General features: G+C 47.1%; 1 protein-coding gene across 1 annotated transcript in view; it reads right to left on the reverse strand.

Annotated features, from left to right (window-relative positions):
• The window catches only part of TSPOAP1 (TSPO associated protein 1), a 67,415-nt gene that overhangs the window by 18,993 nt on the left and 22,892 nt on the right, over positions 1 to 25,530 (reverse strand). The window contains exons 9-22 of the mRNA XM_048518878.1: positions 25,382 to 25,504; positions 24,554 to 24,658; positions 23,818 to 23,868; positions 22,847 to 22,867; positions 20,668 to 20,863; positions 19,471 to 19,712; positions 18,595 to 18,704; positions 15,853 to 15,962; positions 14,329 to 15,144; positions 13,436 to 13,593; positions 10,721 to 11,260; positions 7,532 to 7,855; positions 6,754 to 6,945; positions 2,613 to 3,749 (exon numbers count right to left, since the gene is read on the reverse strand). Coding sequence (XP_048374835.1) covers positions 2,613 to 3,749; positions 6,754 to 6,945; positions 7,532 to 7,855; positions 10,721 to 11,260; positions 13,436 to 13,593; positions 14,329 to 15,144; positions 15,853 to 15,962; positions 18,595 to 18,704; positions 19,471 to 19,712; positions 20,668 to 20,863; positions 22,847 to 22,867; positions 23,818 to 23,868; positions 24,554 to 24,658; positions 25,382 to 25,504 — 4,125 coding nt within the window. The remainder of the gene's footprint in view (positions 1 to 2,612; positions 3,750 to 6,753; positions 6,946 to 7,531; positions 7,856 to 10,720; positions 11,261 to 13,435; positions 13,594 to 14,328; positions 15,145 to 15,852; positions 15,963 to 18,594; positions 18,705 to 19,470; positions 19,713 to 20,667; positions 20,864 to 22,846; positions 22,868 to 23,817; positions 23,869 to 24,553; positions 24,659 to 25,381; positions 25,505 to 25,530) is intronic.

Consider the following 25,530-nt stretch of genomic DNA (forward strand, 5'->3'; position numbering starts at 1 on the left):
TCCAAGAGACCTCAGGCACAGTCCCTCTCAGTGCTTCTTGTGAGATGCTAGAGCAGGGGTCTTCAAACTATGACCCTCCAGATGTTCATGAACTACAGTTCCCATCAGCCTCTGCCAGCATGGCCAAGTGGTAGGGCTCATGGGAATTGTAGTCTATGAACATAGGAGGGCCATAGTTTGAAGACCCCTGTGCTAGAGGTTGAACTTGGGATCTTTGGCATGCAAAGCAAGCACTCTACCACTAAAAAAGTCCATGGATCTCATCAGAATTCCTGCAGGTCCCTGCAGGACATTTGGCCTTTCAGGGACACCCCATATTTGACTTCAAGTGAAAACTGGTAGTCAACAAATGTGCAGACCTCCTCCCAATAAATTCCCTGCAGTTGCCTCACCTAAGCAGAGACCTCCAAATTTGCCTTCCAGCTCACGCAATGACAGAGCTTCTCACAATATGGGGGCTGACCTGAAGGCTCAAGCCAAAACGGGCAAAGAGGAACGCCCTCTCACTAGGTGTCTTTTGCAGGTTTTTAGTGCAGGACATTCCAGGTTTAATGGCGTTTACTGAGCAGGGTGAAAAGATTTTTTAAAAATTGGCACTCGGGACAAGCTGCCTGCTTCTTTGGTGTTTTCAGCTTACTGTGTTGTCGCATCTGGGTTTGAATCATGTTGGACTGCAGGCCGCCTTAAATGAAGGAGAGAGGAAATTCAAAAACGACACCTAAAACCACTCATCAGAATTCTTCTAAGAATTCTAATTCTTCTAAACTTTTAATGAAAGGTGACACTTGTGTGTCTCTTCAAGTTGCAACCGCCTTATGGTGACCCCAGCAAGGGGCTTTCAAGGCAGGTGGGAAGCTGAGGTGGTTTGCCATTGCTTGCCTCTGCAGAGCCTGACTTGGTGGTCCCTCATCCAAGTACCAACCTGATCAGCTTCCAAGATCTGCCAAGATCAGGTTATATCAACATTCCCTGAAAGCTGTGGATGCACAGGGCTGGGCGGCCAAAGTATTGGTGCTGCACAGATAAGGGGCCGCCCAGCAGGGGGAGATTTCCTGGATGGCTCCGTTCCGCACAACATTTTCGGACTGTTACACAACTCCAGGGAACGCTTCAAGGGAACACTGGGTATACCTGGAACATCTTGTTAATTACAATTGCAGATGGGTCATGACTAGAGCAAGGTGTAACTCTTTTCCCGTCAGTACATCTTCAAGGTCGCTTCTCTAATATCCCACAAAATGAGCGTTGCTGTCGTTTTTGTCCTAATACAACTGATTCACTTTCTCATATTCTGCTTCACTGTTCAAAATACAGCAACATCAGAACTGATTTGAGAACTGTATTACCAACAGGATTTATGCTCCTTTCTGATAAGATAAAAATGGCTAAGCTTCTAAATAACTCTAATGCTGAAATCTCTGAAGCTGTTGCTACATTTTTACTCTGTGTACTGCAAGTTCTGCAATAATGATCTTTTTATTGTATTTGGAATTCATGACACACTCCGGTTTTATGCCCAATAAAGGTTTTGGATTTGGATTTGGGAACACTGGGTTATACCATACTACTTTCCCTCCAGTCAATGATCAGACTAAGAAAATGTGGCAGATCGTTTTTTTAAAAAAATGGCCGAAGTGACTGAAAGGATTCATGTAAAAGATGGGAGACGCCTTAATCAGCTTTTGGTAATTTCAGAAAACATTACCAGTATTTCAGCAATCTTAGAAAGCCATTTATAAACTGCTAGAAATCAACATTCAATTTGCAAAAGGGTGTTTGTGTAACCCCCATTCTCAGAATGGGTTGACCCAGTAAGGGGTGGAGACTCAGAACAGCAGGAGGCAGCAGACCTCATGTAGTTTGGAGGAGACAAGGCTACCAGACTTGGACCTTGATTTCTATAAGCCCTTAACACCTTGTTAAGGGTTTCTTTTGTGGTTGTAATGGGTGAGAGTTCTCCTGGAAACCCTCATCATGTTGAAGCCTGTTCATCAAGCCCTTGGAGTCTTCAGGAGCCAACCCACTTGCAAAGAAGAATTGGACTTGGCAGTATCAGTAGACTGTAAATATAAGGACTTGAAATTGCAACTTGAACAGGACCTTGAAATGTGATGTTAAATGTTGATGTTATATGTTATGTGTTAAGAAAGTAAACCATTTTGTTTTTAAAAATTGTTGTTGCAAACTCATTCCAGGTTCTGCCCCACAGAACCCACAAGCTGAGGTTACATTTGCAGAGGGTCATTTGTCAGATTTTGTGTATGTTTGGTCTAAAATTTGGCAAGGAGGTAATAAAAATATTTAAATATATTTAAATAATATGTTTTTTCCCTGAAGGTTAATCACAGAAGAGGAATACATCATTGGAACTTTCAGCCAGCAGCGTCCCATTCAAAGATATGCCTGGAGCAAAGCGCAACAAAAGGCACACAGAAAGCATCGTGGGTGCACCACAAAGCCCTGAGGAAAAGAAAGGGCACCTTCTAATTTTGATAAGCACTGAACACACTAAGCCAAAAGCAGGCAAGCCAGGAGCAAAGGGAGGAAGCACAGTCAGAACCATGGCCAGCGGTGATGAGAACACCAGCAGATGAAGGAAGCATTTCACGGACCCGCGTCTGCACCGTCATATATGGTCCCCCCTTCCAGGGGCGCTCGGGCACGGCTCTCCAGAGAGAGGGGTTCCGCTCTAGGCTCCGGCTCCGTTCCTCTGAGCCCAACAAGGTCCTCTTCTCCCAGCAGCGACGCCCAGGGGAATGGCTTGGGGACCCGATCCACTCCGTGCTCTCGTCCTCCCAGCTATTGCTTCTCTTCAGCTCCCTGGGGCCACTGGATCGGATTGACTCTGACTGGCTGGAACAGTCACTCCAGCCGTCCTCACAGTCTGTGGGCGACCCATCAGCCCTCCCGTCCGAACTCAACTGGCTCACCGGGGTGGAAGTCATGGTCAGGTCTTGGTCGTCTTCGGAGTCGTACTCGATGTCGATTTCCAGACTTTCTGGGCTGACACAGAGGGGTAGGCCTCGGAGGCCTCCTTCCTCTACCTCGTGGGTAGATGCTTGGTAGGTCCTTGGCCTGGCCCAGCTGTACAGCTCTGATGTCTCCTCCAGCCCCAAGCTGGTTATCACATCCAAATTCTCCTTCAGGCTCTGGGTACGGTACAGGCCCCCTCCACCGCTCTGGTGGGAACAGCCCAGCAAGGAGCGCCCGCGCTCTCGGACATCTCTCTTTCTCATCCGGTTTGCCTGTGTTTGGTTGTGGGCCTTCTCTTTACATCGATCAGATCTCTTCCACGGGGAGGTTCTTCCTGTTCCACTAGGCCTCAGCCTCTTCTCTTGACTCTCCCAATTCCATCTGCTGGAAATTTCAGGGCAAACGGGTCCTTCGTTAACATTATTTTCATTCACGTTATCTTCCCCCGTGAGTTTCTGAGGCAGGTCTCTTTCCGGCAAGATCTGGTCTGGGACGGCCTGGTTTCTTTTTGGCAAACCCCCCTGTGGGGAACTCCCCGGAGGGAAAGGCTTCACCCTTCTGGCCTCGTATGATGGAGGCCTCTCTGGGAGGCAATCCGTGGCCTTCTCTGGAGGGGCCGAAAAGTTCTTCTTCGGGACATGCTCCCAGTCTTCCTCCTCCTCCTCTTCCGTCACTTCCGGGATGCTGAAAAGGGCTTTGCTGCATTTCTTTTGCAACGGCATCTCCAGAATCCGTTCCAGGATCTCCTCGTCGCTATCAGTGTCTCCTGGGTCCTGCTGCGTTCCAGCCCCAGAGACCAGGCATGCAAGGAAGAAGCAAAGAGAGAAAGAGGAAAGAGATGTTAAACGTGGGGGGGGGGGGGAGGGAGTAGGAATCTCCCATCTCTCCTCTGAATCACACACTGGGGCCCCTTCCGCGCGTGCAGAATAATGCACTTTCAATCCACTTTCGCTGGTTTCTTTGCAAGTGGATATTGCTCTTCCGCCCAGTCCAAATCCAGATGCAAAGTGCATTGGAAGTGGATAGAAAGTGCATTATTCTGCATGTGCGGAAGGGGCCTTGGATTCGTGGTTGAATGTGGAACTATGGAGCTGGAAGAAGGCGACGAGAAAGGCAGAGTGTGGGGGAAAGGAGATGGACATGAAGCATACAAGGGTACACGTGATATGCTGGTCTAGCGGCAGACTGAACAAAGATAAATTGCCTGAACATACGAAGTTGCCTTATGCTGACGGTCGGATCTTTGAACCTGTTTTAACCCACCACGCCTCAATGGGCTCCCCAGCAGAGAAAGGTAATTCCCAACAGCACATTAGCTACAAATCAAGACCCCTTTTTCCTCTGGATCTTGCAGAATATGCTGTGTGTTATATGGGTTGAGGGTAACATAGGAGTCACATATAATAAAGCCCATGAGTTTATTTAAGCATGTAAGCATGACCTGCAGTGGCGTAGTGGCTAAGAGCAGTGGCTAAGAGCAGGTGCACTCTGATCTGGAGGAACCGGGTTTGATTCCCAGCTCTGCCGCTTGAGCTGTGGAGGCTTATCTGGGGAATTCAGATTAGCCTGTACACTCACACACATGCCAGCTGGGTGACCTTGGGCTAGTCACAGCTTTTCGGAGCTCTCTCAGCCCCACCTACCTCACAGGGTGTTTGTTGTGAGGGGGGAAGGGCAAGGAGATTGTCAGCCCCTTTGAGTCTCCTGCAGGAGAGAAAGGGGGGATATAAATCCAAACTCTTCTTCTTCTTCTTCTTCTATAATGCCTCCCCACTCTAGTCTGATAGCTGACACAGTTACCAGAACTGGCAGGTGCATTATGCTTGACTAGCAGTAAAGCCCACTGTGCTACAGGAAAGAACTAAATGACCTCCCACAAGGATTGCCAGGTCTGGGTTGGGAAGTACCTGGAGATTTTGGGGGTGGAGCATGAGGCAGGTGGAGTCTGGGGTGGAGGAGGGACTTCAATGGGATATAATGCCACAGAGGCCACCTTTCAAAGCAGCCATTTTCTCCAGGTGAACTGATCTCAGTCACCTGGAGATTAGCTGCAATGCCAGGAGATGTCCAGCTACAACTTGTTTGGCAGCCATTCCTCCTGATGTTCTGCAGGCTGCAGCCGCAATATGAATCTCCTCTCACTTGACCACTTTTCACTGTTTAAATACTCTTCTTTTTCTTTTTCTAGCTACCCCAAGAGCCCATTTTTTAGAGAAGCAGGGCAAAGATGGTGAAAGTCAACTTATTTAGGGGGGAATGAGCCCATAAGCAGGTCACTCCCAGATCTCTCAATACTGCATCTTGTAAAGCTGCGATGTTCGCTTCGTGATGTGAGATTCTATACTGAAAAACTGGGTGCAGAAAGAGCAGATCAGCTAACTCCATCCTTGCATTTTGTGCCAAAAATACCACAACTTCCACGTCAACCTTTTATGTCATAATCACACATTAAATCCCTTTATATTAAAAAAAGATCACATTATGCAAATCCGGAGCATTTCTTTGGCCCTTTCAAGAAGTCAGAAACCCGCTAACTCAGGAAACTCGTAACTTATGTAAATCTGTATCTTCTAAGCAGACAGTTCCTCTTTGCAGGCTTAGCTCCAGATTTACCACTTTAGGGTGTTTAAAATTGTCATTTGGCAAGCAGCTGCTTCGTGGAAAAAATAATAAGCGCAAGAGGATAATTCGGTTAGGGCAGAGAAGTTCCTCCTTCTACCTGCCCAACCCTGGAACTTATCTGCTCGCTTTACAAGGGCTGGCCTTGCTCTCAGATGCTCACAATTTTGCAGTGACGACACCAGAGTGTTCTCTATTTCACATGACAAGGTGTATTATGTGAATCCGCAGCACTGAATCAGCCCTGTTTAAATCACCCTCTGCCAGCTCTTTGCCCAATGTTCTCTCAGAAAATCAGGCCAAATTAATGAATGTTTGTTTGCTGCACTGTTGGATGTCTAGGCAGAAAGGCCTGGCTATCACTTTGTCCGGGACTGCAGTACAAATTGTTGGGGGAAGAACAAACATTTAAAGATCATCCAGGAAGACAGCATGCAATGAGGTTGAAGGATCAGATAGCTCAGGGAGCAGCAGTGGCATAGTGGTTAAGAGCAGGTGTACTCTAATCTGGAGGAACCGGGTTTGATTCCCCGCTCTGCCACTTGAGCTGTGGAGGCTTATTTGGGGAATTCAGATTAGCCTGTACACTCCAACACACGCCAGCTAGCTGACCTTAGGGTAGACACAGCTCTATGGAGCTCTCAGCCCCACCAACCTCACAGGGTGTTTGTTGTGAGGGGGGAATGGAAAGGAGATTGTAAGTCCCTTTGAGTCTCTTGCAGGAGAAAAGGGGGGATATTAATCCAACTCTTCTTCTTCATGACGTTCGGGATGACACTCCATTCACGGCTTCTGGAAAAACTTGGTTCTGAGCTCGCAGCGTGCGCCTCTTCTGCAGAAATCCCACTTTTGTTGCAAGCTCACCAAGAACTCAATCCAGAGCTTCCTTTGAGCAACTGCTTAGCACCAAACCCATTCTCAACAACTGGGCCCAGCTTCCAAATGAACAATGTCATTGGAACCGGAGCACACCTCTGCATGCACCAGTGTGTGGATAGGTTTTCTTCCATAGGCTGCAGGTCGACAACCAGTTTGGACATATTTGGAACAGAGAGAAACAATTCTAGGTCACTGTCACCTGCAGGAAAGCTGTGACTGGCTGTTATGTCAAGCAATCCTGCTGTCAGTGATCCCACTAAATTTAGCAACACCAATAGGTACCTTCTCTCCATTTTCTTGGCTATGGTGTTCCACTGGATCCCATTTCGACTCCCCTTGCCTGCTTGCTTGATGATTCTCTTCCTCCTCCTCCTCTTCCTCCTCTTCCTCCATAATGTCAGAGAGGTCAGATCCTCGGCTGTGATCAGTCAGGAGATTTAACGGACGATTTCCAGGTTCAATTCTTTTTTCTCCCTGGGGGAGAAATTAAAAAGCACATTTCTGATCAATGGCAATGGAAGCAATGTGCCATTTGTCTGAATACCAAAACAAATATTAGAAATTTGTGCCAGTGTGAATTTTAAAGACCAAAAGGTAAAGATGCTCCCTAAAAACAGGAATGTTGGGACTTTTTAAAAACATCTCTTGCTTTGCTTATTTTTTAATTGGCTCTAAATCAAAATTTCACTGTTTAACGTGTTATTGTAGTAGTAGGCAGAATCTTTTTGAGATGGTGTCAAACTCGTGGCCCTCCAGATGTTATGGACCGCAGTTCCCATCATCCCCTGCCAGAATGATTATGGACTACAGTTCCAATCATCCCCTGCCAGCATGATGCTGGCAGGGGATGATGGGAACTGTAGTCCATAACAACTGGAGGGGCGCGAGTTTGACACCTATTTGAATGCAAAATGTAAGTCTCTTAATTTTAAAAAATTAAACAGAGAAAATGCTACAGTGCTGTACAAATGCTAAGGAGTATCATTCACACATTCATTTGAGAGCCATGAAACAAAGTTCAAGCAGATGTGAACCCAGTGCATGAAGAGAGGACACGGACCTCTCTTCTGACCCGAGACACAGTCAGGGTGGAGTCATCCCTGGAGATTTCTTTCAGCAGCTTCCTTCCCAAAGTCCCAGTGAAATGTTCTGAGCCTTGCTTGTCGCTTGGGCCCGTGTCTCCGGAGTTGTCCTCCCACTGCGTCGCCTGTTCTCCAAGGACCGGCGCCTTTGAGCCCAGACAGCTCGGAGTGTTTTCAGCTCCACTTTCAGGCAACGGCTCTTTTGGTTCTTGTTCCGCACAGCAGGCTTTGCATGCTTCTAGGTGCCCAGCACCACTGCCTGGCCTCTCTGGCTTTGGTTCTTCAGCCACAAGGAGAGGTTTCTGGGAAAAGAATCATTATAACAATGAGATAAATCTGATGCCACTGAGGGCGGGTAACAGAGAAGGCAGCTGACCAAAACAGTTTAGTGTTGCTGAGACGTCTGATAAGGTCGAAAACTTTTGCATTATAGGGGTGTTGTGGGTTTTCTGGATTGTATGGCTGTGTTCCAGTAGCATTTTCTCCTGATGTTTCACCTGCATCTGTGGATGGCATCTTCAGAGGATCCTCTGAAGATGCCAGCCACAGATGCAGGCAAAACGTCAGGAGAAAATGCTACTGGAACATGGCCATACAACCCAGAAAACCCACAACACACCAGTGATTCTGGCTATGAAAGCCTTCGACAATACATTTTGCATTACAGCATGACAAATAAGGCAAAAGAAAGGGTTCGTTTGTAATAATGTTATCATTTTCATTTCCATTTTATACAGAGCAACATTTGATTGATTGTAACATTTATTGCTTGTGTTTTTGGTTGTTGATCTTGGATTGTAGTAAAATTGATTTGAGATTTCCGCTTTTGAAGGATTAGCATGGCAGTGCCATTCACACACAGCCAAGGAAAGGGGGCTTTGTGCAGATCCTAAAAGAAGACGGAACTAATCGACTTGAGTCCAGTAGAACCTTAGAAACGAACAATATTTTCAGCGTATAAACTCCCTTTGACAGAATGTTGACTCACAACAACAACAACAACAACCTTTAATGGCATAAAAGAGAAACATTAAAAAACAGCAATACAAAAGAAATGCAGTGCATGCTATTCGAGCTCCTTCGTACAATAATATATGCTCAAAATTCCGCCACTTTCATTGTAATTTCAGGGGCTTTATCTGATAGGAGAAATTAGATTTTTCTTTCACTAGGCCAGTGCATTTCTTGTAACAATGGAAAAAATTGTTGGACTCGCCAGCCATCGTATCTTGGACAATATAATAATATATGTTTTGTGGTTCCAGCTACCCTTAACTGACATGGACATATATGGTCGCTCCCCACTCACCATTAGCCGCGGGGTTTTCTCTTGTTCAGACGCGGGGAGCCAGGACGTTCCCCACATCCCCAGCGTTCACTGCGCGGCTGCGCAGAAATTGCCGCTCTTCCTCCTCCCTGGCGCGCGTCAAATCTGCTCTTCAAAAAACAGCAACATTTTCCCAAACCCCGCGCTTGGCGCGGGGTGGTGGGGAACCCGGAAGATGACGCGCGGTTGATTCGCTGGGGCGCAGAGCTTTCCGGCCAATCAGGGGAAAGAATCCTCCATTTTGTTTGGGGAGGGCGTCACCGTCAGTGCGCGGAATGAAGCCACATGAAGACGTTGAGACGTGTGCACAACGTGACGTGACGATATTGTTCCCTTTGTTCGCGGTTTATTGCTGCAAATTCACAGCGAATTTAGTTTGCGAATTCACACAGCGAGGTGCTGCAGACCAGACCAGACGAGTAGTCGGTGGCGGCGGCAAGAACTGATTTTCACTTTATTTTTATGCTGACGTCAGCATGTGCAGACGTCTCAAACAAATGCTTCCAAAGCTTCCAGCGCGTTTCTGATGACGTGCAGACATCCGAGCCTATCAAAAACGACCTCGTCCCAGCCAATGAAAATGGAGGCCCGCCCTCCCTCCATGACGCACACCTGTGCCAGCCAATGAAAATGCTTCATTGCCTCTATTCCCACGAAACTCCCGTTCTTGGCTGCCCGCGTTAGCTCCTTAATGGCAAATGAGTGGGGAGCAAATAGTCTCCGTGGTCATAAGCCGCGGAGGCTTTTCGGCGCGGGGACGCTGCGGAGTTGCACACGAAGAGGTAAGTGGGGAGCGACCCATACTGTCCTCATGTGGAACTTTCCTGTATCTGCTCATAAAGGCTCATCAGTGGGTTGAAATTGTTAAGGATGCAAACCAGTGAGCCATGAGATTATTAAATATCCTATGCTTTGACTCTCATATGCTTAAAGAGCCCCTTGGGGATTGGGCGGTATAGAAAACTAAATAATAAATAAAAAATAAAATAAAACCATGAAATTTTTTTTTGGTTTCGAAGGTGCTGCTGGGCTCTTGTTCTGTGGACCACCATGGCTATTCTCTGAAACTAACATGAATGATAAATAAAAGTAAAGTAAAGTTTCCCCTTCAGTCGTGTTTGACCCTGGGGTACCACTGCAAGCAGTGATTTCATAGGCAAGCCGTTTTTGTGGGGTAGTTTGCCATTGCTTTCCCCGCCTATTCTTTACCTCCTAGCTATGTGCAAGGTACTCATTTACCAACTAAGGGATGGATGGATGGCTGAGTTGACCATGAGCCAGCTGCCAGGATATCTGAACCACAGGGGGCTCGAACTCCTGACCGTGTGAGTGGCAGTGGCAAGCACATAACCACTACGCAACACGGCTCCTGAATAATAAATACTACCCAATAAATAATAATAAGAGTGCTGGGATAGATCAAGCTAGCTTTTCCGCTTGATCTTGCCCAATCTTCCTGCTTCCTACAGATCGTGACTCTCACATGGTTTTTGTTCATGCTGTTCTAAGGACCTGCAATGTGACCTCCTTTGGAGTTTGCAAGCTGCTTTGAGACTCCTGACAAAAAAAACACAACTCTTCTTCTTCCTTTGTGGCCTGACTTGGCAAAGGACAATTTTGCAGGCTCACGGTGACATGGTGAAGAAGTGGTCTTATTCCACACGAGGTAAATTTATGAGTTCATACAGATTCAAGGTTGACACCCGATCTACCACAGCCTCTCTTCTAATTGCTACACCACGCTGCCTCTTTCTAACTTCTGCCATGACTACATCTCCTCCTTTATGACACCATTCTTTGGCTCCACCTCCCAAAGAAGTCCCGATTTCCATGCACATACCTGGTTACCTTCTCCAGGTTCCTTCCTGGGCATACCCACATCTTCTGCTTCTACACTGTTTGCAGCTAGAACAAGGGCTTTGGGGTCCTCTCCTGGCATGGATCCTGATTCTACTGTTGATTCCTGAAGAACATGAGTCGAAGAGGTCCTGGTGGGAATGGAACATCTGCCTGGGGACATCTCTGCGAGAGGTAAATTCACAAAATCCTCACTGTTGATATTAGGCCCAGAGGTGAATTTGGCAACGGGATTATGAACCCTGGAAGATGGGTCTACACTATGTTCCTGGGAGGTCTGTGGGGTGAGAGGAGCCTCCGTCTCCCCATGGGGAAGCTGAGAGGGGAGACAGCTTGGCACACATGAAGAAGAGCGACCAACGTCTCCTAACAAGGCCGATGGGATCTGGGCTGGTACCGAATCTGCTGACTCTCCATAAAGAGATACCGTCCTTACAGACACTTCCCGGCACACCTGGAGGATCTGCAGTTGGGAAATGTCTATCAAGACGCTGCCGGCTGTTGGGGAGGTAACTTCCATCACCTGCAACAAGGAGCCAGAAACAACATAAAATCATCTTTCAAAGCAACTCATTACCGATGAGTTAATTCACTCGGTTGTAACCTTAGAAATCAAAGGTTAGGAGGACATTATTTCTCCAAAGGGGCCTGTTGTGCTCCATCCTTTTAGAGAGACCTATGGTTAATGCCACATCCTAACTGACCCTGCTCAGTACCAACCTCCTTTCACAGAACTAAGGACTACCCTGTGATGGACAGCCACAAATTTTGTTAGCACTCTCCCTGGAACCTGAAATGACCAAACTGAGGCTATCATACTTTGGTCACATCATGAGAAGACAAGAGTTACTGGAAAAGACAATGATGCTTCAAAGGCAACAGAAAGACCCAACATCAGGGGTGTACCACCCAGGGGGACATATAGGGTCAAATATCCCTGGGCTGCGGCCATTTCGTCACGTGGGGGGCAGAAAATCGCCCCCCACGCCCCTTCTCCTTCTCCCAGGGTCCATACACTGACTTCAAGACCTGATGCAAAAAACTGTTGTTTGGTCGTGGTGGGGGAGGGCGGCTGCCTATACAGGGGCAGCGGGGGGGTGGGGGCGGGCAGAAAACTCAGATTTTGCGCTGGGTTACATTTTCCCTAGATATGCCTCTGCCCAACATGAGATAGATTGACTCCATCAAGGAAGTTGCAAGCTCCAGTCTGCAAGACCTGGCCTTGTTATTGATAGGAGTTCATTAATTAGTCTGGGAGATGGTTAATTCACAGGGTTGCTGTGATGGAATAGTACTGTAAAACTAGCAAAATCACACATGACTGTGAAAAGCATCTTTGCCTTTTGATCTCCTGGAGGGAGGACAGGAAACTATGCAGAGGTGCTAGGATGAAACTTCAAAGGCCTAAGTTACCTCATGGCCTGAACAGAGTTTAGGTTTTGGAATTCCATCTTGAGACGTGGTCAGAGAAACATCTCTGGGCCATGGGTTCCCGGAATGGGGACAAAGAACCAAAAGGGACGTAACCAGCTAAGCAATCCCTTAACCGCAATCATGTTTTATTTCTTTGATTTCTGTTTTTCAATAAAAATCGTTGAGACCTCAGCTGGTTGGAGTTATTGGAGAAAAGAACCCAGGCTTTAATGAAACAAGCATGGCTCTCCCAGGCTTGCTTTCATGATAGTCGCCATAAGTTGAAAGTGATTTGACAGCATTTAACACACACACACTGTGCTGGGTGCCTGCTAACCTTTAGGTGGGACATTTCTCATCTTGCTGAGAACAGAGTGACTTTGGAGTGATTTTCATTAGCTCTTTGCTGTTGGGTTGATTATAGCACCAATCTTCTGCAATGACTATTACAAGAGCTTTCGCTCTTTTGAATGCCAAGGACGTTGCCATGGATTTTAAGAGGGAAGTCGTGGGTTTGGGTTGAAGAAAACAGATAGATTCAAGGTAACGCTTGTAACCTTCATTTACACAAGTGATAATACTTTCTGTGAACAAACAATGTAGACATGCTCAAACATTTTCATTTCAAAACAAGGGCTGAGAACAGAATGGTTTGCTCTGCTGGGGGGTTAATAGATATGTCCTACAGTTGTGATGAGTTACTCTGTCTCACAGAAAGTTAAAAGTGCGGTCAGTGGTGGTGCGGCAGAAGTGTGTGCTTCCGCAGGAAAAAAAATATTCCTGAAGGATGAGAGAGCGGGTGAGTGGTAGAGGCGGGTGGGCCTAACTTGGTGTTTGGGTCAGGGGGAGGGTGGCCTGGAGAGTGGTGGCAGCTGGATTCTCAATTCACCTTATATCTTTTGGTGAGACAGAGTAGCCATGGGAACTATAGTCCATAACATCTGGAGGGCCGCGAGTTTGACACCTGTGCTCTATGCTGTTACTATCGCTAAAGGATTTATATTACAACCCTGGAGAGATAAATGACCTCTTCCCATAATCCAGTGGATTGAGGACCTCACATCCAACATTCAAACACACGACATATAGGCAACAGTGATTTGTGGGCACATTTGTAGAAATTTGGAAACTTTTTCTACATGCAAATATGTAGACTTGCCATCCTTGTTTTTATATTTTTTATTTGCTGTTTGGTATTTGGGCATATTATAAAAATGAAAGTACACTAAAAATGTGATATCCACGCCCTTCACTTTTCCTCAGCCAGTGCTGCTGTTTAGGTTACCTCTTGCCTGTCAGCACACAATGCGTATGCAGCTTGCATCAGACTCCCATTTGGACTATCCTTCAGTATCAATGGTGATCTTGGTGAAGGGCTGATGGCCAGTATCCCAGGGGAGGGACCCGGCTCCACTCGGACATCCAGAGGGGCATCCGGAGACCCTGAGGAAGAATCAGTTTGCTTTTCATTTTCAAAATGTTGGTCTGGACAGCAGTTCTGAAACCCTGGCCTGGCTCCCCCTTCCCATCTGCGATGCCCAGTGGGATCTGCCCTCACAGAATAGGATCACGGAATCATAGAGTTGGAAGGGACCATAGAGACCAGCTGGTTCAACCCACTGCTCAATGCAATATCAGCCTAGAGCATCCCTGCCAAGTGTTTGTCCAGCTGCTGCTTAAAGACTACCAGTGAGGGGAAACTCCCCTCCTCCCTAGGTAGCTGATGCCACAATCACACAGCTCTTACTGTCATTTTTTCCCTAACATCCAGTCAGAACCTTTCTGCCCATAATTTAAACCCATGCCCTCCTGGTGCTATTTTGGTTCCTGTCCTACAAATCTTGCTCCGCATTACTGGCTGCACCCTGCACAATTTAATAACACCACCCAACATGTGGCAGGATTATTCGGGGGGGGGGGGGGCAGATTTGACACAGGAGATGCAGTCTTCAACAGCACTCTTGTGTCTTTTGTAAGATTTTGGCTGCACGTGTTGTTGGACAAGGCAACCATTTGCAAGTGATGCTTGGATATACACCTAGCTCCAGTTCAGGTTAGCTATTCATGGTCTAAAAACAACTTCTTGTAAAATTTCCCGGCCTGGTCACCTGGAAGTGATTCCTACTCACCGAACAAATGGCCATTTACTATCTCGCTTGTTTACTATCTTGTACTCACCTGCTGAAGTTGTTACAAAGTGGATCTCTGCCCACGACGGCTGTTCTGGCCTCTCTGGAGTTGGTTCCCAGAGCGCCTGCGGAAGCTGGGCTTCTACTCTGGCAACATAGGAGGTGCTCGGGTTCAAATTGCGGAAAGTGTACCAGTAGACCCCCATTTTTGTTGTGTCGCACTCCTCCCCATTGAGAGACACGACGTGGAAGAAGTTGCTGTTGCCCGGCAACCAGGAGATCTCCGCCGAGGTGGCCGTGAGGTTCCGTACCTGGAGCTGCGTGGGGGCTAAGGCAGCGCCGTGTCCCACCAGAAATGTGCACTGCAGACGGTCGGAGCTCCCCTCCGCCGAGACGCTTTGCAGCGAGATGCGGTAGACTTTTGTTTTCAAGTCCAGCTTTTCCAGCATGGCTTTTGTTGGGGACCCAGCCTTCGTGCTTTGCCGAAGCTCTGCGTCCACATAAACGTTGTAGCCTTGGATGTCTGAGCAGCCGGCAGGCAGAAGGGGTGGCTCCCAGCCGACTAAGATGCCACTGCCAAACTGCCTGATGAGAGTCACCTTCCTGGGGTAAGGCACTGCCGTGATATCGCCTTCTTCCTGGCCTCCTTCTAGCCTGGACGGTGCTGTACTGATACTGAGCTCCTCGGCCGAATAATCGCTTCTCTCCCCGCTGCTGAGGCTCATGCTGAGGAAACTTCTCTCAAGGGGAGAGCTTTGAGAGAGGTCATGGAGCTCCTGAGGCAGGAAGGTGACGAGGTCTTCGTCGGAAATGCGCTCCACAAAGTTGGAAGGGACCAGGCCTCTCCGGCCGTCCATCAGCTCTCCTGAAAGTAACGAGAGAAGAGCCTTTTAACACAGTTATCTAATTTAAACATTTAGCCTTTCAGGAGAATTTGCTTTCCCTCCTCCTACAAGAAGCTTACAAAACATTGGTACAAGAACCACAGTTGAAGAAGAGGAGGAGGAGGAGTTGGATTTATATCCTCCCTTTCTCTCCTGTAAGGAGACTCAAAGGGGTTTACAAACTCCTTCCCGCCCCCCCACAACAAACATCCTGTGAGGTAGGTGGGGCTGACAGAGCTCCAAAGAACCGTGACTAGCCCAAGGTCACCCAGCAGGAATGTAGGAGTGAGGAATCAAACCTGGTTCTCCAGATTGGGGGCTACCATTCCTAACCACTACACCACACCGGATCTCGAAATCACCAGCTGTTTCCAGGGCTCTGCTTCTGACTCATGATTCCTCAAACCAAACTGGGTCCACAGTCTGTTTTTGTTTCTATTTATTTACTTCATTTCTACCCTGCCTTTCTCCCCACATGCGGCTTATGCCATTCTCCTCGCCACCATCTTATCCTCACAACAAGTCTGTGAGGTAAGTTAGGCTGAGAGAATGCAGCTGGCTCGAGGTCACTTGGAAAGGTTCCATGGCAGAGCAAGAATTCAAACCTTGGCCTCCCAGATCATAGTCTCACACTCTAACCACTACACCACCCTGCCTCTCAGCAGCAGCTTAAACCAGCCTCCACATACCTTCGAAGAAGCCGTCTTCATCCATTTCTCCATAAATATAGATGTATTCGCCAGCCGTCAGTGGGAGTTCAGCCTCGGGGTTCTCATTAGGACCGGCAAAAGGGTTGTAGCTAAAACAAGAGGCAAGGATCGCCATTTTGACACTGAAAGGCCAACGAGTCACACGACACTCGTGTACCTTAGAAAGCACGGTATTCATTCATTTAATCTTATTTAGTTAATTCATTCATACCCTGCCTTTCACCCCAACGAGGACCAACACCTGCTGACATCATTCTCCTCTGCTCCATTTTATCCACACAACCACCCTGTGAGTGACTAGCCCAGGGTCACCCAGTGAGCTTCCACAGCACGTGTGGGGATTTGAAAATGGACCTCCCAGGATTCTAGTCTGACCATTATTGCTGATCATGACCCAGGGCAAAATCATACTGAGTGAACAGAACCTCCATTCTCATCACAGAAGTAGAAACAGAGCTAGCGAGCTGGGTCCCCTGAGGTAGAAAGAGCTATGTTACAAGAGAGGGTATCTCACAATACTAGAACCAGGGGCATTCATTGAAAATGCTGGGGGGAAGAATTAGGACAAATAAAAGGAAACACTTCTTCACGCAACGTGTGATTGGTGTTTGGAATATGCTGCCACAGGAGGTGGTGATGGCCATTAACCTGGATAGCTTTAAAAGGGGCTTGGACAGATTTATGGAGGAGAAGTCGATTTATGGCTACCAATCTTGATCCTCTTTGATCTGAGATTGCTAATGCCTTAACAGACCAGGTGATCGGGAGCAGCAGCAGCAGAAGGCCATTGCTTTCACATCCTGCACGTGAGCTCCCAAAGGCACCTGGTGGGCCACTGCGAGTAGCAGAGAGCTGGACTAGATGGACTCTGGTCTGATCCAGCTGGATTGTTCTTATGTTCTTAGGAAGAAGGAGGAGTTGGTTTTTACACCCTGCTTTTCCCTACCTTTAAGGAGCCTCAGAACAGTTTACAATTATCCTCCCTTCCCTGCTCCAGAACACGTATCTTATGAAGTAGGTGGGGTTGAGAGAGTTCTGAGAGAACTGTGACTGGCCCAAGGCCACCCAGCAGGCTTCATGTGGAGAAGTGAGGATACAAACCTGGTTCACCAGATTAGAGTCTGATGCTCATGTGGAGGAGTGGGGAATCAAACTCCAATTTCCAAATTAGAGTCTGAACCACATTGGCTTTCATAGGAGTTCATATCTCCTGGAAAAGGCCTCATCCTGTGAAAAGCTACTTGTGCTTTCCAGGGTGGTTCATACATATACACTACACTTGTTCCTTGGTTTCTCACCTTTCCATCATCCAACCCTTAAGGATTGGAAGTCAAAGGTCTAAAGCGAGTCCCTTGAAAGAACTTGTGCTCTTGGGTATACTACCAGAAAAGCTTCCCCAGAAATTGAAAGAACTGTGCTGGTATGTAATAACCGCTGCAAGAGTAATAATCATAACGGAAATAATCGCAATGGAAATCTGATAAAGGTCTCAAGGTAGAATGTTGGGAAGACAAAATCAGAGATTATGCTACTACGGCAAAAACTAACTGAACTTGTAAATCGGTGCTCAAAACCCAAATTTTGATGAGAAATGGAGTCTTTATTCTTTATACTTTATATATCCTCTTTGATCTGAGATTGCAAATGCCTTAACAGACCAGGTGCTCAGGAGCAACAGCTGCAAAAGGCCATTGCTTTCACATCCTGCATGTGAGCTCCCAAAGGCACCTGGTGGGCCACTGCGAGTAGCAGAGAGCTGGACTAGATGGACTCTGGTCTGATCCAGCTGGCTTGTTCTTATGTTCTTATACCTATCTGAATTGACTATCTAAAAACAAAACAAGGACTGAAAATCAATAATGTCAAAGATATAATAATTGGACTAGTAAAAATGCCCAGGAGTAAACAAATGATAAAGAGATTCTAAGACCTTATGAGGTCTCTCTAGGAATCAGAAAATGTTATATTGGGATCCACTATGTAATATGTACTTAATATAATAATGGGTAGATATTTTCTTTGCTGTAATCTTAACTATTTTCTATTACCTTTTGCCTTTTTTCTGTTCTGTTTAACATACATTGAAAAACAATAATTAAAAAAAAAGATTACATTCACTGTCATGAATCTTCGCCCACTGGTGTTAAATCTAGGACATCTCAGGCGCAGGTGTGAGTCACCACACAGCACTACAATTTAATCATGCTCAAGGTGTGAAAATGCCCAGGAGTTTCATGTCCGCCTGCTGAATGTCAGGGCACTCTATCTGCCATTTGCATCTGGATCAACCTGCACTGCAGTACTACCAACAAGCAGGAAGCAGACACATGTGGAGTACCTTCACATGCCAAGTCACATGTTGCAACGGAAAGACAACTACCCCATGGTCACTAGCCAATACTGCCTGAGGAAAACACATCAAGCCTGAGTAGAGAGATGGAAGTCGTCCTGTGAGGAAGCCAAGCCCAGGGATAGAGCTGTGCCAACTATTTAGAGCATAGGTGTCAAACTCGTGGCCCTCCAGATGTTGTGGACTACAGTTTCCATCACCCCCTGCCAGCATCATTCTGGCAGGGGATGATGGGAACTGTAGTCCATAACATCTGGAGAGCCACGAGTTTGACACCTGTGATTTAGAGCAAGCGCACACTCTTCTCCAATAAGGTAGTCCCAAAACAATGGGCAGGAGTCTATGTACCTTAATGGCCCTGCTTACTGTACCTGTATCGTACTAAGAAGACGTGGAGCTTCACTGGACCCTGGTGTTCCAGCTCTGGGATGAGTGAGACGCTATCGATGTCCAGCTCTTCCATCTCACTGGCAGTGTCCAACTAAGGAAAGGCAGCAGACATTGAAGGAGAGTGAGGGGAGGAAAGACCAAAGGGCTCTGTCAAAAGCAGATTCACAGGAGATAGTGGGATCCCTCCTAGGCTAAAGACATCTCATGTTTTTTGTAGCCCAGGAGTTTCTGCTCCAACTGGCAGCAGCTTCCTTTGGCTGACTGGCTGTCAGAACAGAAAGATGGAGAGTGGACATTTGTGGGGGGAAGAACTGTGCCTCAGAGTAGCAAGATCAAGCTTGGAGCGATGTCACGGCTCAGTCCAAGGCAGCTCCTTATGGGGAAGGACCATAGTTCAGACATTACAAAGCCCGCACATCCCCCCACACTTGCCAATGTGTTCGATCGATCAATCGATAGGTGGATAGATGAATAGCTAGCGAGACAGCTAGACAGACAGCTAGACAGACAGACAGACAGACAGACAGTCCTGACTGGGATGCCCCAGGCAAGATTGATCTTGTCAGATCTCAGAAGCTAAGCAGGGACAGCCCTGGTTCGTATTTGGATGGGAGACTACCAAGGAAATCCAGGGTTGCTATGCAGAGGCAGGTCATGGCAAACCACCTTTGCTCAACTCTTGCCTTGCAAATCCTGGCGGGGTCACCATGTCAGCCATAACGTGATGGCTCTCTCTTTCTGTCTATACACACACACACACTCCCCATGATGCAAAAGCACTTTGCAGATACTGAAGGCAATGGAATGCAACAAATGTTCTTCAGTGAAAAGTCAGAACCGCCATGTCCACAGCTCACCTCAGGCGTGGCACAGGATTTGGAACTATTGCGCATGGACTCCGATCTCGAAGAGCTGGACTGCGACTCCAGTTGCCTGAGCGACTTCTTTGAGGAGACAGGAGGGGTGCTTGAATCCGGACTTCTGGCAACAACGGACACCACAGGACTGGCATGCTGAGGTGCTCTGGGGGAGGATTCTCCAACTCCTTCGTTGTGACCCTTTCTGCTGCACTGAGGAGGCACGGGGACAACTTCTGGATCTGAAACCAAATGGTGTGGATTATTCCGGGCGGAAAGGCCAAGCAGAGGAGTGGGACGCGACCGAATGTTGAAAGGCAGGCCAGCCCCCACCCAAGGCAGAAGTGTGGAATTATGGAACTGTCCGATAATGTCGGCGTTACTTAATTATGTTTGTTCTATTTTGCAAGACAAATTAGTCTCTGTTTGATTTAACTTGTAAAAGCTAGGTAACACAGTCTGCGTTAAAAGCCAAAGGAATTTCAGGTTGTGAGCCAGCAAGGCAGAGTTCGTAGGTCAGGGTGACAGAAGAGTTACGGCAAGCTACGTTTGTTTTGCCAGACAGACAAGATAGGAAGTTTTACAATTGTTCTTTGTTTTACAAGAGCGAAGCAAACATGCTTGCCAAGACATGTTCTGTGAAGCTCTTTGTGTTAAGGCAGTCCAATCAAATGCCTAGTTATTTGCCTAAATTATAAACTGCCAATCAAATTCCACCACTGTTATCATGCAAAAGAAGGGGCGTTATGGTGCATTATAAAGTAACTTTCCTTGTTTTACTTCGGAGGTATATGTACATAATTCTTTGTATATGTGTATGTTTCCCCAAGCTTTCTGCTTGTAAATACAAAGTTTGACTTCATTAGACCAATCATTTGTCTGGAGATATTTATTTCCAACAGAAGGAGGCAGGTAACTCAAGCTTGAAACACTCCCCAAAAGCAGTTATCCAACACTTAGGAAGTTGAGCATATTTTCAATCCTTGCCTTCTCCTCCTCCTCCTCCGGGATTTATTTTATTTACACCAAGGCAAGTCAAAGCAGAGCCTCAAGGGACTCCACTCCTTCTCACAGGTGTGGGGCAATTGATCATGTTGGTGATACACCAGAAAATTCAAGACGGATGACGTGGGCTCTCGATGTGGCTGTGTGTTCACACTGCCATGCACGGAGGACACTCCACCTCTGCTCTCTCACCTCTCTCCTTGCGACCATCTAGAAGCTGCGGAGATATCAGGCAGGGAGTGAAAGAGACCTCAGAAGCCACCAAAGGAGAGGACGACCGAAGGCCACTTTTCTCGGTTTGCTGGTGAAAACGTCGGAGCTCTTGAGAGAGGAAGTTAAACTGTTCTGTGTGGCTACGACACTGATCCTCCAGCTCTCTCACGCGGGCCTGAGGAATCGGGCAGAGGACAGAAGGAAATGAGCAACACAGACAGGCAGTTCTTGGATCGCACATCTGGACCAGGAACCGGAAGCTGATCTAGTCCAAATTCACAGCCCATGGTAGATGTCCACAGATTGCGTACACCACCATTAGGAACCCGCAAGTTTCATTGTATTTTTTTTCCTGTTTTGGTTTCCTTGCCTCTGTTATTACACTGTTCTCCTGTCTTCCAAGACAGGGCTACACATATCATTTATCCTCCCTCCACCTTACAACCCTGTGAGGTAGGCTAGGCTGAGAGAGTGAATTGCCCAACACCATGAGCTGCATGGCAAAGTGGGATATGAACCCAGATTTTCTCTAAAGCCCCTTCTACACATGCAGAATAATAATAATTATTATTATTATTTTATTGGACTTATATACCGCCCCATCCCCGAAGTGTTGGATAATGCACTCTCAATCCACTTTCACAATTGTTTGAAAGTGGATTTTGCTATTCCGCACAGTGAAATCCAGTTGCAAAGTGCATTGAAAATGGCTTGAAAGTGCATTATTCTGCATGTGCGGAAGGGGCCTGAGTTTACCATTCTCAGCAGTACATTCTATTGGCTCTCATGAGTCACATGATTTACATATTTCATCCTATTTAAAGGCCGAATCCACCTATTCCAAGAAGGGTGCAATGGAGCCTCTCTAAAACTGAAGGGGAGGAGGAGAAACACTTTTAGAAGATGCTTCTCTTCAAACTGATGAGCACACGGGCAGATTGAAATTTTGCAAGCCTAAATAACGGTGAAAGAACTGTGTGAGGACAGATACCAGGATGGAAAAAGCTGGGCAACGGTTGCCCATAAAACCAGTGACGGAACAAAAAACACTTTCTAGAAAAGCAAGTGTATATTCTGTGAGGTTTTAATGTTCAACAGAGCACAAGCACACACTGCACACAAAATACTAACGTCAAGTACTAAGGAAGAGAAAGGGAGAACTAACTAGCGTCATCATGTCATAAGTCCATATGCACACAGAGATGCATTCATATGACATTTCAGTCCCCGAAGGACTGGATGCCATCTTTGTTCGTGCATGCTGCACAGAGCAAGAGCAAGCAAGATGCCCCAGGCCAGAACTGCCTGGCCAAGGAAAGGAATGTCAGATAAAGCAGTATGGGTAACTCAAGCCAGCCAGCCAATCTGCAAGTCATAGAATGATGGATTTAAACACAGGATCCGATGTGGCTATTTTCCTTTTCTTAACTTGTTCGATCCCACAACTGTATATTGATTTCTCTACAGATGTGAGTTGTTTTTTTAAAAAAAATCAGTGCAAAATCTGTTTGTTTGGATTTAGAGGTAATAACATATAAAACCATTGTGTTAAGTACTGGGGGTCTGAGTTTCAAATACTAGTAGATATTCAGGCCTAAGTTTCTTAACTGAAAATGGTTTGATTTTGTTTTCCAAATGCTGAAAAAGACATGAAACAATTAAAACAAGAGTGCATAGCAGCAATCCATCCCAGTTGGTTGCCAAGGGAGAGGTGCCTATCTGTCTAGATTTTTTAAAAACATTCCAGTTGGAGAACAGAGCTGTTGGTCTCAAAAACTTGCTCTTGATCTGCGGACAGACAACTCTCTCAACTCTGGAACTGAGAAACCAAGAATACAAGAAACCCTGGCGGTATTTTATTTCCTGCCCCTTCCCGGTTTCTTCAACATTTCTGGGAATGTGACATAGGCCCCTTTCGCACATGCAGAATAATGCACTTTCAATTCACTTTCAATGCACTTTGAAGCTGGATTTTACTGTGTGGAATAGCAAAATCCACTTTCAAACAGTTGTGAAAGTGGATTGAATGTGCATTATTCTGCATGTGCAGAAGGGGCCATAGTTCTGTTCCAAACCCCTTGCTGGCCAGTCCTACAGGCAGGATTTGGGTGAAAGGCAGAAAAGGAAACAGTTCACTGCATGGTAAAATCAGCAATACCTGCATGCAATCCAAGGTACTCTGTCCGGCAACAATGAAAACCAAGCAGAGAAAGATTGTCAACTACAAAGAAGTATTTTCTTTACCCCAAAATCCTGACAACTCCTCCGAAAAAATAATCTGAGATAGCCACTGAAGCAGGGGTAGGGAACCTTTAACACTCAAAGAGCCATTTGGACCCGTTTTCCATGGGAAAAGAAAACACTTGGAGCCGCAAATAATTTTTGACATTTAAAATAAAGATAACACTGTATATATTGGGGTTTTTTTACCTTTTACTCCGCTCATTCTGAGAAGCGCATGGATGCGGCAGGGATGGGACCAACGGCTCGGCCTTGCTGGCCGCTGGGAAAGTGCCCGCCCCGCTCCAATGGGGCAGGCGAGAGAGGAAGCCCGTGGCGCGGCCCAGCCAGCCGCGGGCAGTTGGTGTGCCCACCCTGCTGCCTGCAGGACGGGCAAGGATGGGGCCAGCGGCTCGGCTTGTGGAGTCGCAGTGCAAGGGCAGAAGAGCCGCATGTGGCTCTCGAGCCGCAGGTTCCCTACCTCTGCACTGAAGGATATAAGAGCACAAGAGCAGCCATGGCTGGATCAGCCGATCGGCTTATATACTCCAGCACCCCTCTTTCCACAGAAGCCAAACAGATATCCCAAGCAGGCCAAAAGGCAGAGCACTAAGGTCCCTTCCGCACATGCAGAATAATGCACTTTCAATCCACTTTCACAATTGTTTGCAAGTGGATTTTGCTCTTCCGCACTGTAAAATCCAGCTTCAAAATGCATTGAAAGTGCATTATTCTGCATGTGCGGAAGGGGCCTAAGGCCAGTCCTTCTCCTAGGGTGCCCATGCCCCAGCACTGACATTTAGAACATGGAAATGTAATTTACAATATAATCCTGTGCAGAATTACTCCAATTGAAATGAATGGGCTTAGACTGGACCCTCGTTCTTCTTTTCTTCCCTTCTTACTTACCTCCAACAGCTGCACGGCTCCTTCGTGCTCCTTCCGCGCCTCAGCCTGTGCCTGAACGCAAGAGCAGACAAAGATTGGGATCCCGCAGTTCTTGTTCAATGCTTAGTAACATGCTAAACCTGATATAGAACACAGGAGCTGCTAAACCTTTTAAACTTGTGAAAGAAAGAGGACTTCGTGACTGCCATCAACCTGGCAGAAGGTGGGATGCTCAAAAGATCATACCTGTGCTCAGCCCCTAAGAACAGAAAAGTGCACAACACTGTTGCCAGCCAGGTCGGCTGGGTCCATCACTGATGTGCACCTGGATAGGTAAGCCACAGTAAACCCTATAGGCAGAACTTCCCTATCCCCCCCCCCCCTGCAATATTTCACCCACAGGACGTACACCTTCAACTACAGATCAGGAGCAGGGAATTTCTGCCCCCAGTTTCCAATGTATGGTGTCAAGAGAAAACAAAAATGGACTATTGGGCCTGAGGTGTGATGTCACTTCCAGGGAAAACCCAGAAGTGGCATCATGCCTCTCTAGGAATGGCTGGAAACTCTATGGCTAAATGGGGTTTTCCCAGAAGTGATGTCACGCCGTCTCTTAAGGCCACCCCCTCATGCCTCTACCTCCACCCCCTGCCAGGACAGGTCTGGCAACCCAAGAGTCGGGGAATGGTGGGAGAATCACACAAGTGCAAACCAGCTCCTAGAAGCAAAAAGCTTTCCTGTGGCCAGTTCTTCTCACCTGCTGGAGGTGCCGAACTTCATCCTGCTTCTTCTGCAAGTTCTGCAGGGCTTTCTCATGCTCCACCTCCAGCTGCTGCCTTCGTTCTGCGACATCTCTCATGTGCTGGGGAAATGAAGAAGTCACACAGTCAACCTCACTGGGGGATTTGCTCCCAGAACATCTGGGCTCCCTTTCCCCAGCGGTGGGGATCAGGGCACCCTACTGTGCTCTCTCAAAGGCTAAAGATCCTCTGGCCAAAGATGACCTGGTCCCTGCAACCTGGAGAGCAATCTAGCCTGTGCAGTGATTCCACTGGAAGAATCGCTCTTTTGGAAAGTGAGGAGATCTGCTTGTTATTTTAAAAAAGGGCTGGTTGACACACCACTGCTACCATGTTTCCCTGAAAATAAGGCAGTGTCTTATATTAATTTTTGCTCCCAAAGATGTGCTATGTCTTATTTTCAGTGGATGTCTTATTTTTCTGCTCCACAGCTGCATGCTCTGGTGTTCTGTTCGTCGGGCATGCTTCCAAACAAAAACTTTGCTACGTTTTACTTTCGGGGGATGCTTTATAGTTAGCACTTCAGCAAAACCCCTACTACGTCTTATTCTCAGGGGATGTCTTATTTTTGGGGAAACAGGGTAGCAAAAGCAGGCATGCCATCATCACAGTGCTGGCTGTGCATTGCATACATGTTGTTATCTGTGGTCAACTTCCACAGCTGAAAGGAAAAGTACCAAAGTGGTATAAAGCAGGTGTGAAAGGCTATTACAACTGGAGTTTTTGTGCAATGGTTTGCGAATTCAGTCACCATTCCCCGCCCCCCTGCTCAGGATTCCACCAACCTTCAACGCCTGCCCAAGACTCTCCAGCCTGTTTTGGAGATCCAGAGATTTCTGAAGAGCCGAATCTCGTTCTTCCGTCACCACCGACACCCGCAGTCTCAAGTCAGCATTTTCAGATTCAATCTGCCCAAGAAGAGAAGCCCATATCC

Source organism: Sphaerodactylus townsendi, linkage group LG16, assembly GCF_021028975.2.
Source record: "Sphaerodactylus townsendi isolate TG3544 linkage group LG16, MPM_Stown_v2.3, whole genome shotgun sequence".
Classification (NCBI taxonomy): domain Eukaryota; kingdom Metazoa; phylum Chordata; class Lepidosauria; order Squamata; family Sphaerodactylidae; genus Sphaerodactylus; species Sphaerodactylus townsendi.